At 41.3% G+C, this 18025-nt stretch overlaps 1 protein-coding gene across 1 annotated transcript in view; it reads left to right on the top strand.

The window, feature by feature from the left end:
- UNC79 (unc-79 homolog, NALCN channel complex subunit) overlaps nt 1-18025 on the top strand; it is a 220239-nt gene that overhangs the window by 65639 nt on the left and 136575 nt on the right. The window contains 3 exon segments of the mRNA XM_049612255.1: nt 4025-4254; nt 8141-8312; nt 9681-9911. Of these exon segments, the coding sequence (XP_049468212.1) occupies nt 4025-4254; nt 8141-8312; nt 9681-9911 (633 nt within the window).

Genomic DNA, 18025 nt, shown 5'->3' with positions numbered 1-18025 from the left:
GCTGGATTTGTTCACAAGGCAGCAGTGTTCTGAGCGAATGAGAGAGGAAGTCACAAGGCCTTTTGAGATTGAAGCTCCTAAGTCACACAGCATCACTTCTGCTGCATTCCACTGGTCAGAGCAAGTCCCAAGTCCAGCCCAGATTCAAGGAGTGGGGACATAGACCTCTCCCCTTTAGAAAAGGAGCGACAAGAATTCCGTGGTCACATTTAATCTACCATAATCTACCCTCTGGACATAATTACTTATATTTCTTCCACATGTAAAATACTTTCACCACCTTACGAGACCTCCTAAAGTCTTAAATCCATTTATGGCTTCAGTTCATCATCTTGTGATCTGCATATGGTCTGGTCACTGATGAAACTCCTTGGGTACAAATTCTCTTGATCCAGAGACCTGTGAACTAAAAAGGCAAGTTACCTGCCCCCTCCACACCCTACACAAGATGGTGAGACAGGGACAGGATGACAGCAGTAGGCCTCCATTTGGAAGAGGAAATGGAAGCACATAGCTGTCGGAGGACTGTAGCAGCTCCAGCCACGAACATGACAACGGCTCCTCTGTCTCCAGGGATAGCGAGTGTGCCTTGACTAGGATGTGGTTTTACATCCTGGGAGTAGTTCCCTAATACATTGTTGTTCTCCTACATTCTTTACTCTCTGAAACATCTTTTCCGAGAAGAAATGGCACATGGTGCAGTTGAGGGGCTCCCTTAGCTTGCTCCCTGATGCAGAAGTCGGGTCCCATAGACTTCCTTTCATGTTGAACTGTGTCTGTCCCCTGTAGTCTAAGTCGATGGCGCTTTTGCTAATAAGACTTTCTGTAAAACCTTGTGGATTTTCAATAAATCTCATTGGAGTTCAGTGCCCCCCAAACCGCCTCTATAATTCTTTTGGGGACGGTCCTTTCTGTACTTGGGGCATTTCAGTCTGCCCTTAAAATTATTAGAAGCCCTCTTCTAGCTGAAAGGCTCAACTGAGCATCACCATCTTTTATCTTTCTGAAGTTTTAACAGAGGATTGTGCAGCCAGTCAGCATATTTTTGATTTGATTTTTTATCCTGAGGCTATATCCTACTTTGAGAATCTTTTATAAGCTGGAGGGACGAGGATGAGAAGCAGTTTTATATTCCAAATTAGTATGTCCTGACTCTGGTGGTATACCTAACATATTTGATACCCAGAGTGGATCATTTTTTTAACACTGCCCTACTTTATATGACAAAATTATTTTTAGTAATAAATTTCAAATTAGCAGATTTTTATTACTTATCCTTTAATAAATGTGTTTTATATGAAAGTTAATTTAGAGAAAATTCATTAAGTTCGTGATAGTTCAGAATTGTTTGAGCTTGCTTTGGGTACAGTTTGTGTCTACCTCTTCTGGAGTACATATTCCTACAGTTGAACAGTGGGTTTGAAATAAGCATCAAGATTGTAAAGGTAAAGAGAAGGACTTTGATTTATGTCAATTCTGTCATTCTGTGAGACAGGTTGGGATTTTTTTTTTTATGTTTAAAGTTCAAAGCAGTGAAACAGAGTAGCTGGAGAAACTATGCCCATCTGAATTTGAATCTCTGGGAAATCTCTCTACTTTACTTTTGAAATGAATGCATATCACTGAGTCCACATGGGTTGAGGACTGACTGTGGCTTATTAAAACTTAGTGGGAACCACAAGAATTGGTTAGAACTTAAGTCAAGCAAAGGTTATTTTGGGGCAAAGTATTTTATTGCCGATATTATTTAGAATTGGTAGCACATGGTGATAAAGCAGGTTGACTCCTAGTTGGTGTGTATCCAGATAACTGCATAAGAAATCACTAAATCACTCAAATGTAGTAGCATAAACCAACAATCCATTTAATTATGCTCATAGATTTTGTTGGTCAGGGATTGGGACAGGGCACAGTCCATAGCCTGTCTCTGCTTGATGATGTTGGAGGTCTCATCAGGGAAGACTTGAATAACTGGGGGCTGGGATTATCTAGAGGCTTCCAGATCATATGTTTTGGCTCTCGGGTGGGGTGACTTGAAGGCTGGGCTTATGCAGCAAGAGACTTACCCATTGCCTCTCTACATGGCTTGGCCAGGACAAAGTTCTGAGTATTCCAATGAGGAAGCATCTGAAGAGAGAACATTTCAAGATGGCCAGGTGGAAGCTGCATGTCTTTTTAAATCTGGCCTCAAGAGTCATATAGGTATCACTTCTGCCATACTCTCTTGATTGAAGCAGCCATGAGTCCATCTAGATTCAAGGCAAATGGAAACATACCTGAGGAAGCCAACCCAAAGAGCCTCATACACAGCTGGACTTGATTTAGATGACAAGACCTTGAACCTCCAGCCAAGAATTTGCATGTGGGAAGAATGTAAATAATATGTGAACAGAAAATAGGATGGTAAATTGCAGGCCTTAAACTTCAGGGCTTTATTATAGTGAATAACTACCCACTAAACCCATATCCACATTCTCTTGTTTATAGAATGGTGGGAATGCCAGAGGAACAAAGACTAATTATAATGAAGAGGAAGAAATTAAACACTAAGAACATGCTCTGATATATACCACACTGCTAGTGGTGTGGTATTGGTTTGGTGGCAAGCAGAAGCCCTAAGCCAATAAGGGTTCTTGTGCTTCCAGAATGAAAGTTAGTGTGTGAGTGAGAAAGGAAGGACACACGGGAAAAATACACCACTTCGAGTCAGGACTGAGTTGGATGCTCACAAGACTTGGGCCTCAGTTGCAGAATAAACACACTGTATTTTAACAAATAATTTTAAAAACCTTATTAATGAAAAGAAAAAAAAATTACAAAAATGTTACACTTGGCTTTTATGATTTGTAGGCCTGAGTCCTGTTTAGAAAATGAGATTTGCTGACACCAGTGTCCAAAGCCTTGTGCTAAAAGCAAGGTGGAACAAACGCTACTTTGAAATGGTCGCTTTGATAGGCAGTTCAACACATTGTCAGTGTTTTGGTGTAGGTTTTGTGCTGGCCTCCTTCCTTATTCTGCCCTCAAAAGATCTGTCATGGAGGGGTCTCAAATATTCACCAGGCTCTGAGTTCATAATGGCCTATAGTATAACATCCCCGCGAGGTGTTCACATCTTTATAAGCTCTATTGAAAGTCTGCAAAGCTCTTAGGACACAAGATGTTGAGCACATGGTGTGGCATCTCTCACAGACTTGGGACACATATTTTTGCAGAAGTCAGGAGCGTTTCCTCACAGCTCCTCAGATGGTGACTCTCTCCCCTGCCTCTTGTCAGGGCAGCTCTGACATAGCCCCCTTGGACTCTGGAATCTGTCTTACGTGCCCCTACTTTTCTCATTGGCATCCCTTCATCTGTTGACTCCTTGCCTATAGTTGATGTCAGCAGCTCGTTCTATGAATGGTTCTTGCTGTGTTTTGCTATATTCCTGTGGTGTCTGTTGACGTATTTGATGTATTCTTTAGGTCTTAATGGAAAGAATGCTGGCGGAGGGCATGAGTGGGTGGGAGGCCTGCTTAGGGCCCCCTACCTGTCCTTGAACACAGCAAGGACAGGAGAGCTGCACTGGAAATCTGCTCCTTCAGTGGTGGATAAGTAATTTGAAAGTAATTTGGGGGAAATTATTCCCTTCCTATTCTGATGTGCTGTGATGCACTCTCTCTGGACCACAGTTTTAGGTTTTTTCCTCCATATTTCTGCTGAAAACTCTTGAAACACTAACTGGAAATAATCCAGAAAGCGCCCCATCCCCAACCCATGACTGAGGTAGCTTTACAGAGGGCTTTTCAACACAGTTCCACTCCTCCCTCTTTAGAGCTTTTCTGCCACTCACACCAATAGAAACCGCATCTTACCTTCATTTTTAGCTCTGCCTGAAATGTAACTGGTTAGGAGTGACCCGTGTTTTGGAAACTTTAGAAATGTGCAGCCACTTTCGGAGGCCCCTTTACATTCCGTTTGTTCCACTTCTTAGCCCCATTTACCTCAGTGACCAGTTTTAGTTGATTTAGCTATTTTTTGCTTCTAGAACTGCAGTTCCCATGTAAGAAGAGCAGTTGTTACCTGCTTTTCAGCAGGCTGCTGTGGCCGTCACGGAAACAGGCCCGTTCGGTACTGCAAGAGATGCCACTCGAATCATCACAGCAATGAAGTGGGGGCTGCGTCGGAGACCCACCTCTATCAGACCTCCCCTCCACCCATCAACACTCGGGAATGCGGTGCCGAGGAGCTGGTCTGCGCCGTGGAGGCTGTGATCAGGTAACAGGCAGCTGGTTAGTGGTCTACCGGAAACACCACCTTGGTTTTGAGCCACCCTTGGCACATTGGTAAAGTTCATTCAACTTCAGGTGCCCTCAGCCTAGCCTCTCACCTTCCATAAAGCAGTGATGATTTTTTTTAAGTTTATTTATTCATTTTGAGGGAGAGAGAGAGAGAGTGTGTGTGTGTGTGTGCGTGCATTCAAGTTGGGGAGCAGCAGAGAAAGAGGGAGGGAGAGAGAGAGAGAGTCCCAGACAGACTCCACGCTGTCAGTGCAGAGCACAGAGCCCTATGCGGGGCTGGAACTCATAAACCATGAGATCATGGTCTGAGCCCAGGTCAGATGCTTAACCACGTGAGCTACACAGCCGCCCCAGTGACGATGTTTTAATTCATTCATTCAGCCAAGCGTGTGTTAGGCACTTGGGAGACAAGAGAGAATAAAATGTAGTCTCCACCTTCACCTTACTCATGTAGGGAGTATAAAGACAGAAGCACAGGATTGCGGTTCATATGGTAAGCAGAGTGATAGTGCAGAGCAGAGTTTTAGGAAAGTGAAGCAGAGGCACCCCTCAGAGTGAGGGGTGGGAAGGGGGTGCCTGAGGCCTGACTGTGCACTGTAAAGTGTGGCGAGCTCTAGGTAATTCGGTACTGGGGTAAAGCTGCGGGCTCTCCAGTGAGACAGGAGCCCAGTCGTGCAGGCGGTTGGCTTTCTCTCCTATCACGTGACAGAAAAAGGAGCTTTGGAAATGATAACTTTAGACTTGTTCTCTTTTTGCATAATAGTCACTGAAGCAAGATTTTTAAAAATTAAAGAAATAATGTTGGACTGTATGTTTTAAGGATAGAGACTCTTTTCTGTGTCTCTTACTTCAGTGGCTGATGCATGTAGAAATGCAATAAATGTTTGTCAAATGAAACATTACAGAGAGTTTGGAAATAGAAGAAAAAACCAACTATACTGCTGTCATCATTATCAGTGTTGCACATGTTCTTCTAGTTTTACTCAAATGCACATCTTATTTATAGAATTATAATCACAGTATATCATAATTTTTTGATATAACATTATACCATTAGCTCTTTTGCGTGTTGTTAGTTTCTGTATTTACCATTTTTAGTGGAAACATAATTTTCATCTAGATTATTTCCCTCCACCTTTAGATTTTTAGATTGCTTCCATTTTTACTATTATATATTACTGTGATAAATATTGTTGTGAATAGTGCTGTTTTTCTATTTTTTATTTTTTTAGGGTAGATGACCAGATATGGTTGGCTGGGTCAAAGGGTATGAATGCTTTAATGGCTATTGATGCATTACCAAACTGATTTTCAGAGTGTGCATATGAATTTATAATGCCAAAAGCATTGTATGAAATTGCTAGTTTTGGCTACACTCTTGCCAACATTGGGTCTTATTCTTACAAATTATGACTTGTTGGGGTGCCCTGGTAACTCAGTCAGTTAAGCGTCCACCTCTTGGTTTCAGCCGGATCATGATCTCATAGTTGGCAAGTTTGAGCCCTGCATCAGGCTCCGCACTGACTGGCAGAGACTGTTTGGGATTCTCTCTCACCCTCTCTCTCTGCCCCTCCCCTGCTTGCACTTTCTCTCTCTCTCTCTCTCTCTCTCTCTCTCTCAAAATAAATAAATAAACTGGAAAAAAAATTATGACTTGTTTAGCAGGTTGAAAAAGGAGTCTTTGTTGCTCATTTCCAGATCTTTGTTTGGGAAGACCTTTATCTCTCCTTCTATTCTAAATGACAGACTTGCTGGATAAAGGATTCTCGGCTGCATATTTTTTCTGTTTAGCACACTGAAGGTATCGTGCCAAGCCTTTCTGGCCTGCCAAGTTTCAAAAGAGAGATCAGTCACGAGTCTTATAGGTCTCCCTTTATATGTGAGGGCACGTTTATCCCTTGCTGCTTTCAGAATTTTCTCTTTATCCTTGTATTTTGCCAGTTTTACTATGATATGTCGTGCAGAAGATCGATTCAAGTTACGTCTGAAGGGAGTTCTCTGTGCCTCTTGGATTTCAATGCCTTTTTCCTTCCCCAGTTCAGGGAAGTTCTCAGCTATTATTTCTTCAAGTACCCCTTCAGCACCTTTCCCTCTCTCTTCCTCCTCTGGGATACCAATTATGCGTATATTATTTCTTTTTAGTGTATCACTTAGTTCTCTAATTTTCCCCTCATACTCCTGGATTTTTTTATCTCTCTTTTTCTCAGCTTCCTCTTTTTCCATAACTTTATCTTCTAGTTCGCCTATTCTCTCCTCTGCCTCTTCAAGCCGAGCCGTCATCGTTTCCATTTTGTTTTGCATTTCATTTAAAGCGTTTTTCAGCTCCTCGTGACTGTTCCTTAGTCCCCTGATCTCTGTAGCAAGAGATTCTCTGCTGTCCTCTATACTGTTTTCAAGCCCAGCGATTAATTTTATGACTATTATTCTAAATTCACTTTCTGTTATATTATTTAAATCCTTTTTGATCAGTTCATTAGCTGTTGCTACTTCCTGGAGATTCTTCTGAGGGGAATTCTTCCGTTTGGTCATTTTGGATAGTCCCTGGAGTGGTGGGGACCCGCAGGGCACTTCCCCTGTGCTGTGGTGTATAACTGGAGTTGGTGGGCGGGGCCGCAGTCCGACCTGATGTCTGCCCCCAGCCCACCGCTGGGGCCACAGTCAGACTGGTGTGTGCCTTCTCTTCCCCTCTCCTAGGGGCGGGATTCACTGTGGGGTGGCGTGTCCCGTCTGGGCTACTTGCACACTGCCAGGCTTGTGGTGCTGGGGATCTGGCGTATTAGCTGGGGTGGGTAGGCAAGGTGCACGGGGGCTGGAGGGGCAGGCTTAGCTCGCTTCTCCTTAGGTGATCCACTTCAGGAGGGGCCCTGTGGCAGCGGGAGGGAGTCAGATCCGCTGCCGGAGGTTTGGCTCCGCAGAAGCACAGAGTTGGGTGTTTGCGCGGAGCGAGCAAGTTCCCTGGCAGGAACTGGTTCCCTTTGGGGTTTTGGCTGGGGGATGGGCGGGGGAGATGGCGCTGGCGAGCGCCTTTGTTCCCCACCAAACTGAGCTCTGTAGTCCGGGGGCTCAGCAGCTCTCCCTCCCTTTGTCCTCCAGCCCTCCCGCTTTCCGAGCAGAGCTGTTAACTTATGACCTCCCAGACGCTAAGTCGCGCTTGCTGTGGGAACACACTCCGTCCGGCCCCTCCGCTTTTGCCAGCCAGACTCGGGGGCTCTGCTTGGCCGGCAGGCTGCCCCTCCACCCCGGCTCCCTCCCGCCAGTCCGTGGAGCACGCACCGCCTTGCCGCCCTTCCTACCCTCTTCAGCGGGCCTCTCGTCTGCGCTTGGCTCCGGAGGCTCCGTTCTGCTAATCCTCTGGCGGTTTTCTGGGTTATTTAGGCAGGTGTAGGTGGAATCTAAGTGATCGGCAGGACGCGCGGTGAACCCAGCGTCCTCCTATGCCGCCATCTTCCAACCTCCCAGATCTTTGAATATTAGATATTGAGTATTTTTCCATTTGGGTATAAATTCTTCAGTCTCTCTTTGTACCATGCATTTGAGGTCCACATAACTTCAGATTAGATCTAGGGGAAGTATTGGCGTCTAGCGGGATGGTTGGTACACTGGAAGCCAGAAGGCATCAGTTCTGCCTGATTCTAATTGATTGGAGGAAGCAGCCTCTTTGTGCCTCAGTTTATTCACTTTGGAAATGGGGATGGAGTACAACATAGTAAAGAACTGAAATTAGGCCTGTTGGAGCAACTTCTACCAATTGGAAGGAGAGCAGCCAGTTATGCCTGAGTACTCATGAAGTGGTTGCTCTGAATAGGTCATAACCTAGAATGTGTTTTTCGATCACCTAACTTGACATCTCTCATCTTTGGCAGCTTGTTGAAAGAAGCCGAGTTCCATGCTGAGCAGCGGGAATATGAGCTGAATCGCCGGCGGCAGCTGGGACTTTCCTCTTCCCACCATTCCCTGGATAACACTGACTTTGACAACAAGGATGATGATAAACACGACCAGCGACTACTCAGTCAATTTGGAATATGGTTTTTAGTAAGAAAATAAGTTAGCTATTCTCTGCTTTCTTATTTCTCATGACAACATTGCACCAATGAGGAATATTTCCTGTTCTTTTTAAAGAAGTTAGTGAATAGTGAAAAGTTAACCTTAGCGGTGGGACTCTATATTGTAGGACAGTGGCTCTCAACCCTGGGCTGCACATTGGATTTCCCTGGGAAAGCTTTCAAAGAATGGCAATGCCCAGATCCCACCCTAGCATCTTGGGAACTTTTAAAAAAGCTTCCTTGTTGATTCTAATGAATAGCCAGGTGTTGAAGCCTACCGGCCAGACCCTTGACTGTTTGAAATGCACCTTTGACAGAAAATGGATGGGAATGTTGCTAGGGTATGTTGTGAAATAACCGAGTCAATATAATTTACAGATCATTCGCATCCTATCATCTATACACATGACATTTTTCTTGAAAGTTCAGTATCTGTGGTACTTTTTGTTTATTTAGGGCAAGTTTGCATACAACCAGAAAAATCAGAGCTGTATTAACACAGGCAATTTGATTGTTTTTGACTGATTCACAGGCAACATTCATTCAGTAAAGATCAAACATCCCAGTCCCAAATTCCATGCAAGCTGAACATGGCAGTTCTGTTAGAGAAGCAGACTTTTGTTTTTGCCCAACGGAGACATAGATTGAGTCTCCATAGTAATATATCTCTTTATGCTTTTACATGGTTATCTGAAAAAGTTGTGTTTTGTTTTGTCTTACCAAATTGGTATTTAATTGCTGATTTCACATTTTTTGCTCCTAGAGCTTACTACCTAATGACATAATGACTGCTATTATGAACTCTTTGAAGGCAAGGATACTGTTTTATTTATTTGTACATTCCTGACTCCTACTATTGTGTTTCATAAAAGATTATTGCAGAATGAATAATGAATAAACGATGAGCTGCTTTTAAAAGGCTATTTGTAATGTGCTGAATTAGGGGGCTCTAGGCTTTCAGAATTATTACTGATAGAAAATCCTTAGCTAAATCTGATAATTTTAGAATGGAAACATAGGTAGATTATTTTTTCACTGAAGATATTTATGAAATTTCACTTTGCAGACCTAACTTTTAAAAAAGCATTGATCTAGTGTAGATTACAAAATAGGTTTCTTCTAGGAGAAAAGGCTTATCGAAAGGTGCAATCTCGAGGGGAAATTATTGTTGCAATACTTCTCTCCCTGTAAGGAATGCAGTTTCTAGGTTAAATGATCCTATGTCATTTATAAACTGCCTACTTTAGATGGATTATTGGGAACCGTTTTTTGTTTTTTTTTTTTGCCGTTAAACGAATCTTAATAATGATGTAAAATGGATGAAGGCTAAAGCAGAGTCTAATCTGCCCATTTCCAGGTGAGCCTTTGCACGCCCAGTGAGAACACACCTACAGAGAGCTTGGCCAGGCTGGTGGCCATGGTGTTTCAGTGGTTCCACTCCACGGCATATATGATGGATGATGAAGTTGGAAGTTTGGTGGAAAAACTGAAGCCTCAGTTTGTCACCAAGTGGTTGAAGACAGTCTGTGATGTTCGCTTTGATGTCATGGTCATGTGCCTTCTTCCCAAACCAATGGAATTTGCCAGGGTAAGTGGAGGCCCCCCACTCTGACCTTGTTGGAGAGGAATTGGGAGAAACACTTCCCTAGCCATTAGCATGTTATCATTGTCTATAGAAGAGCATCTCTCCTTATTTTAGTCAATACAGCTGAATGAGGTTAGTTGAGCAACTACATTTTAGGTGATGTGCTGCTTTGATGTTGGTTTGGGATGAAGAATGGTAAAACGAATATGTGAGATATCTTTAAGAATTTACAAGAAGATAAAAAAATGGGGCACCTCGGTGGCTCTTGATTTTGGCTCAGCTCACGATCGTGTGGTTTGTGGGGTCATGCCCCATAGGGCTCTGAGCTGATAGACTGGAGCCTGCTTGGGATTCTCTCTCTTCCTTTCTCTCTGCTTCTCTCCTGCTCGTGCACTCTCTCTGTCTTTCTCAAAATTAAAAAAAAATAATAATAATTTAAGGGAGGATTCTTCCCTGACTTTGCTGAATGTATTTTTTTAAATTAAGAAACAGAAGAAAAAAGTTTTTCTATGAGATTGCAAGGTCTCAGTCCTTCTCTGGTCTACTGTCTGTGTAAAGGCTAACATTTGATTAGGAGCAATTTCTGTGGTTTCACATAAATTTCTAGAAGTGAATGGCAGAAATCCCTGCCCTCTCATTTGGAATGCCACAAAAGGCATAGGACGTGCCAAAATGCTCCCTTTCCTCCAGCTTATAGGACAAATTCCTCTGAGCTCATCCTTTTGCTTAGTGGATTATAGGCTTCAGATACACAGCTGGTAAGACCCCATATTTTTAAAATACAATATAATTTGTGTCTAACTTAGCAAGGTAGATGTCCAGAATCAGTTTTTGGCAGAAATATAGGACATTTTTTCAAGATATTTTCTGGATTTTATTTTGTGATTATTTTGGTTTGTTTTCAATGAGATAGGGAGGCATTTTTCAGTCTAATTAAGACATTTAAGGATAAAATAGAACACAGACCATCTAGAGAAATAGCTTTCGTTAGGTTTCTGGGACACAGAGTAGTTCTGTGGGTGATTCAAGATATACTTTTTTCTTCTTTGGTGCCACCTACTGACTCACATATAAAATTGGAGTTTTGCATAACAGACATTCCCTATTTTGTGGCATTATTTGACTGTGTTGATATGTTTTCTATTATTATTTCCTTTGGAATAGTACAGGATTGGTCCAATCTGATTATCGAAGATAAGAGGAAATGGTAGCTGAGGGCCTGTAACAGACACATTTGGGAGAGAAAAGACAAAGTTTATTTATACTTATAGTCAGTACTCAGTACATTGCTGCATATCAGTGATGGGCATCTCCCTCAGTAGCCAAAGATAAAAAGTGTAGGGTAGGGAGTTAGGGCTGGAATGGGAAGATATGGAAGGTTCTCTTGAGCCTTTTGATACTTAGTGGCACTGGGCAGTCTGTCTCCACAGCAGCTGAATTCACAGGTAACTACTCCCTTTAATGGAAATGATATTTCTGAAAGCTCTGCTTTAGTCAGACAAGGGAAGTTGGGATAAAGTTTCTGCATCTTCTTTAGTTCTAACGTTTTCATTAAAATGATCCTTATGACAAGTGTGGGGGTCTGAGTGGTTCCGCACATTTCTCTCCTCTGAAACTTCGAGAGAAGTTTCACACCAAAAGGAAGGTAGGTTGATTGCTGTAGATTTGGGTTAGGAGCTTCCAGGTAAGAGATCTGCAAAGGAGGAAGCAGGCATAGATCAGGACAAGGAAACAAACACAAAAAAACCTGAGATTAATGGTGACAGTAGACTCTAAACCTAGTTTCCAAGGCCAGAGGGCAGCCAGTCAGGATTTGCAGATGTTGGGCTCAAAGTGCTTTAGACAATAGAGTGAGGTCGTCAGTGTCTCTGTCCTGGTTATGAGCAGCGCATGGGCGATGCTGGTGTTTGGTGAGATTCCTGACTGGCCCTGGCTATTGCCACAAGTCCTTTGAAGTTCAAATCAAATTGTCTTACTCTGGCTTGCAGGGCTTTGGGACAAGACAACCTAGAGTCTCAATAGGATCTAGACCGTCAGGTTTTAGTTTTCAGTGACACCAAGTAAGCAGGGTGGGAGGAAAATTGGAAATACCAGTTACTGACAAAATGTGCGAGACAGCAGGATTCAGTTTATGAGGAGGTGACAAATAGCTCAAAGACCGTGAGCAGGACTAGATTCTGATAATTCACAAGGGTGGGTTATAGTTTTCCATTGAAACATAAAATTTCTGTCTATAGTCCCCCCCCGTTTTGATCATAGATAATCAAAATAAGATTAATCTTATTCACAAAGTAAGACTAGTCTCATTAAATTTGGCCTAATTATTTATGTAGATGCAGCGACAGTCAATGGTAATTGACCAAAATAAACCTTTAATGTTGGCTTTGCTGGAATGTTTATGGAGAATCTCAGATTGGGCTTTTAGAAACCGCTAGAGGTTAGGATGCTAAGCCAGTAACTTGTCATCATACTTCATCTACAGTACCTCTAGATTTGGGTAAATTTATCTCTAAGGTCACCAAAATATTCTAAGTTTCCTGGACCTTTCAGAAAGTAACATTTCGTATTTGCTTATCCTGTTTTTTCCAAGAGGGCTTTGTAAGCACTGGCTCCTTCATGTCAACCTTAGTTCCTTAAAACTGGTCATATCTGATTCTATGCACATCCTTCTCTACTATGACAGTCTAGGCAAAGCCTTGGTGGTATTACCAGTTTTTCTGATTATGTTCTGTTACAAGGAGAACAGATTGAGAAACTTGTGCATGGAAATAAAAATACTAAGAGTTTCTGAACTCTGAAGGGTCAGATGTTGGGGGAGAAAAAGACAAGTGTTTTGTTGTTGTTTACAAAAATAATCTACTAAATTCTTGTGAGTTGTAGCTAGTTTAAGAAAAACCTTATATCCAGAAAATAGAACATTAAAGAGCCAGCAAAGTTCCAAACTAAAAAAACACAAAAATGATTACCTTTCTTCATCAGTTCATTCAACCTAATCTAATTAATTAAAAAAAATTTTTTTAAGTTTATTTATTTTTGAGAGGGGTGGGGAGGGGCAGAGAGAGAGAGGGAGAAAGAGAATCTCAAGCAGGCTCTGCACCGTCAGCGTGGAGCCCGATGTAGGGCTCAAATTCACAAACCATGAGATTGTGATCTGAGCTGACACAGAGTCCAGATGCTTAACCAACGGAACCACCCAAGTGCCCCAACCCCATCTAATTAACTTTTGTTCCTTTTAATCTTGGGTAGCAGTTTTAGGAACACATCAGCTTCTCCACCAGCGTTCTGGAATCCTTTCTCAGGCCGGCAGCATGCAATACCACCAGAAGCTTGTACTCAGTATTGCCTGTCATACTGTTCCTGGGTCTCAGAGACAGTTCTTTTTGCTAAAGCCAAAGCCTTCTATCTAGTGGTTGATCACAAGAGCTTTCAGGAAAACATCAGAAAAAAAACAATAACAAACTGTGAATGATAAAAGACTTTAAAAATGGCTATAATCAGATCCTCTGAGAGTACTGGAATTATGATCACATTAGGGAAAGCATCAGGAGGCTATGTCATGAGCAGGAAAAGTAATGACAAATTGCTAGAAATTTCATAACATTTTACCTATACAAATATAAGCTAGGGAAGGTTAAGCATCTCTTCGTATTTGATGATGCTTTTCATGCAATTCAACATATCAAATAAACCTAATTGGTTATTGGAAACCTAATATCTTATTTTACTAGAAAAAGAAAAAAATCCTTTGAGATTTTCTAGAGGCCCTCTCAGAAATCTCAAAGCCAGTTTGAGATGAAGATTTTATTAAGGACTTGATTTTGGGAAGGCAAAAATATGAAAAGTTGTCAGAAATGTCAAAAGGTTTAAACACTTAATTCACCAGGATCACAGGGTCACTATGAAACAATACTTAATTATCCATTTAACCACAAGGACAAAAAGATTTCAAAAGTAAATATAGGATGTAACATGCTAATTAAAAATTGGCTTTTTTGTTTTAATTGAGAAGACTTAGTTCTCTTAAATAATTGAGGACTTGGGGCACAGGAAATTATGGTAAGACACAGAATAGTTGTTTCCTAGACACATTATTGAAAAGGTAAAGAAAAACCTTGTTCAATTTCTTTTCTTTTTATCCTTTTACTTTATTATTATTATTTTTTTAAATTTAAATCCAAATTAGTTGATATTAGTATAATAATGATTTCAGGAATAGAATTTAGTGATTCATCATGTAATATAACACCCAGTGCTCATCCCAAGTGCCCTCCTTAATGCCTCTCACCCATCTAGACCATCCCCCCACCCAACACCCCACCAGCGACCCTCAGTTTGTTCTGTATATTTAAGAGTCTCTTACAGTTTGTCTCCCACTCTGCTTTTATCTTATTTTTCCTTCCCTTCCCTTATGTTCATCTGTTTTGTATCTTAAAGTCCTCATATGAGTGAAGTCATATGATATTTGTCTTTTTCTGAGTGACTTATTTCACTTAGCATAATACATTATGGTTCCATCCAAATTGTTGCAAATGGCAAGATTTCATTCTCTTTAATTGCTGAATAGTATTCAGTAATTCAGTATAATAGTATTCCATTATACACACACACACACACACACACACACACACACACACACCACATCTTCTTTATTTATCCATTTTTCAGTCAGTGGACATTTGGGTTCTTTCCACACTTTGGCTCTTGTCGATAGTGCTGCTATAAACATTGGGGTGCATGTGCCCTTTTGAATCAGCACTTCTGTATCCTTTGGATACATATCTAGTAGTGCAATTACTGGGTTGTAGGGTAGTTCTATTTTTAATTTTTTGAGGAAACTCCACACTGTTTTCCAGAGTGGCTGCACCAGTTTGCATTCCCACCAGCAGTGCAAAAGAATTCCTCTTTCTCCACATCCTTGCCAACATCTGTTGTTGCCTGACTTGTTAATGTTAGCCATTCTGACAGGGGTGAGGTGGCATCTCATTGTGGTTTTGATTTGCATTTCCCTGGTGATGAGTGAAGTTGAGCATTTTTTCATGTGTCAGTTGGCCATCTGGATGTCTTCTTTGGAGAAGTGTCTATTCATGTCTTTTGCCCATTTCTTCACTGGATTATTTGTTTTTTGGGTGTGGAGTTTGATAAGTTCTTTGTAGATTTTGGATACTAACCCTTTATTTGATATGTCATTTGCAAATATCTTCTCCCATTCTGTCGGTTGCCTTTTAGTTTTTTTGCTGACTGTTTTCTTTGCTGTGCAGAAGCCTTTTTTCTTGATGAGGTCTCAATAGTTCTTTTTGCTTTTGTTTCCCTTACCTCTGGAGACATGTTGAGTAAGAAGTTGCTGCGGCTGAGGTCAAAGAGGTAGTTGCCTGTTTTCTCCTCTAGGGATGGCTTCCTGTCTAACATTTAGGTCTTTCATCCATTTTGAGTTTATTTTTGTTTATGGGGTAAGAAAGTGGTCCAGGTTCATTGTTCTGCATGTCGCTGTCCAGTTTTCCCAGCACCACTTGCTGAAGAGACTGTCTTTGTTCCATTTGATATTCTTTCCTACTTTGTTAAAGATTAGTTGGCCATACATTTGTGGGTCCATTTCTGGGTTCTCTATTTTCCTCCATTGATCTGAGTGTTTTTGTGCCAGTACCATACTGTCTTGATGATTACAGTTTTATAGTACAGCTTGAAGTCCAGGATTATGATGGCTCCAGCTTTGGTTTTCTTTTTCAGGATTGCTTTGGCTATTCGGGGTCTTTTCTGGTTCCACACAAATTTTAGGTTTTTTTTTTTGTTTTGTTTTTTGTTTTGTTCTAGCTCTGTGAAGCATGCTGGTGTTATTTTGGGTAGTATCTACATTTTAACGATATTTCTTCTTTCAATTCACGAGCATGGAATTTGTGTGTGTGTGTGTCTTCTTCAATTTCTTTCATAAGCTTTCTATAGTTTTCAGTGTATAGATTTTTCACCTCTTTGATCAGGTGTATTCTTAGGTATTTTATGGTTTTGGGTGCAATTGTAAATGGGACTGATTCCTTGATTTCTCTTTCTGCTGCTTTATTATTGGTGTATAGAAATGCAACTGATTTCTGTACATTGATTTTATATCCTGTGACTTTGCTGAATTCATGTATCAGTTCTAGCAGTTTATTGGTAGGTAGAGTCTTTGGGGTTTTCCACACAGAGTGTCATGTCATCTGCGAAGAGTGAAAATTTGACTTCCTCCCTGTCGATTTGGATGCCTTTTATTTCTTTATATTGTCTGATTGCTGAGGCTAGGACTTCCAACAGTGTGTTGAGTAACAGTGGTGAGAGTGGACATCTTTGTCATGTTTCTGACCTTAGGAGGAAAGCTCTCAATTTTTCCCCCTTGAGGATGATATTAGTGGCAGGTCATTCATATTTGGCCTTTATGGTCTTGAGGTATGATCCTTCTATCCCTTCTATCCCTTTTCTTGATGGTTTTTATTAAGAAATGATGCTATATTTTATCAAATGCTTTTTTTGCATGCAATTTCTTATTAAGAACACACCAGTAACCCAAAAAACTTTTGTCCTTTTCTGTGAAAGAAAACCAAACTCAGGGGTGCCTGGGTGGCTCAGTTGGTTAAGCGTCCAACTTTGGCTCAGGTCATGATCTCATGGTTCATGGGTTTGAGCCCTGCATCGGGTTCTGTGATGGCAGCTCAGAGCCTGGAACCTGCTTCGGATTCTGTCTCCCTGCCTCTGTGCCCCTCCCCTGCTTGTGCTCTGTCTCTCAAAAATAAATAAACATTGACAAAAAAAAAAAAAAAACAAACCCAAACACAGGTTTTATACTGCTACACTGTTAATATTAAAGTTCACTTGGTGTTGTATGGAAACCACTTTGACAATAAATTTCCTATTTAAAAAAAATAAAAAAAAATAAAATAAAATAAAAAAATAAAGTTCACTTAAAAAACTTTCCCCATCAATCTTAGCCAGTTTGACCACACAAGGTAAGATTCTCTCTCTGTCCTCCACCCCCACCCTCCACACCATCCTTTACAACTTTTTATTTCTATTCAGGTTTTTGTCCTTCACTTTACTCTTTTTTTATTCTAGAAAGCCTTCACACCACCTCTACAGAATGACTTTAGGACAGAATTACTCTTTTCGTCCTTAACAAAATTGTCTCATATATTCCTGAAGTCTTGAGTGGGTCCACGTTGAGGCCTTAGTACAGAGGAGGGTTCAGGGGGGTCTGCCTGAGGAGGCTGAGGCCTGGGACAATTACTAATAAAGTGTTTATTCAGTGCAGCATAGTCCCCTTTTCCCGTGTCCTGACTTTCCGTAGTATCTGCAGGCATCTTGAGATGAATAGGGGAAACTCTGGGATTGGGAAGAAGCATGGGTGGGCTTTGGGATACTTCCAGAACCACAATTACGTTTTCTGTAAAGATTCGATTAGTAAGGCGAGGACAGTTATTTTTAGTTCTTCAAAGAATAAGATGGCAGCCTTGATAATATTTAATTAAGGAGCTGGGCTACCCCCTTGACTGCATTAATTTGAATTCTTTATATCAATGAGAGGATTTCCAACTAAGGGGAAAACAGAAGATTCCTATGTTCTGAGATGTGTAGATTTAGAGCTGTGTGCCTTTGCAATATTTTTGTAAATTGTTTGGCGAAGACTTTAGGATATTTTCCTTCCTTCGGAGTATGTCATTCCACTTTAGCCCAATTAAACTTTGGAGGGAAGGCCTCTATGATAGCTCCTATCAGGCTCTGAATATGGGCCTCTGACTGGATCATTTGCAGGAGAAGGTGGTGGAGGGGAGTTCATGGTAGGGGCAGATTTTAATTTTTGTTCTAAATCTGATTTCTGTTCTAGAATTTTGCTAGGGGAGTCTTTAGGCTAGCTGTGATCTTTTGTGTGTGTTTGTGTCTTACCAGTTTGATCCTCCCATATTGGTAATATGACATTTGTTTAAGGTGAGAACTCTCTAAAATCCTTTTAAATATGACAGCTTTTCCAAATCAAAGGATCCATTGTTTAGCTATTGACAATTTAGGAACACCCCAGAGATACTTATTCCAAAATGTGACTCAAAGCCAGTAGGCATTTGGGGCGCCTAGGTAGCTTAGTAGGTTGAGTGTCTGAC

This window comes from Panthera uncia (genome assembly GCF_023721935.1).
Source record: "Panthera uncia isolate 11264 chromosome B3 unlocalized genomic scaffold, Puncia_PCG_1.0 HiC_scaffold_1, whole genome shotgun sequence".
Lineage (NCBI taxonomy): Eukaryota > Metazoa > Chordata > Mammalia > Carnivora > Felidae > Panthera > Panthera uncia.
The sequence above is the reverse complement of the archived record's forward strand: the minus strand, read 5'-3'. Positions and strand labels throughout refer to the sequence as shown.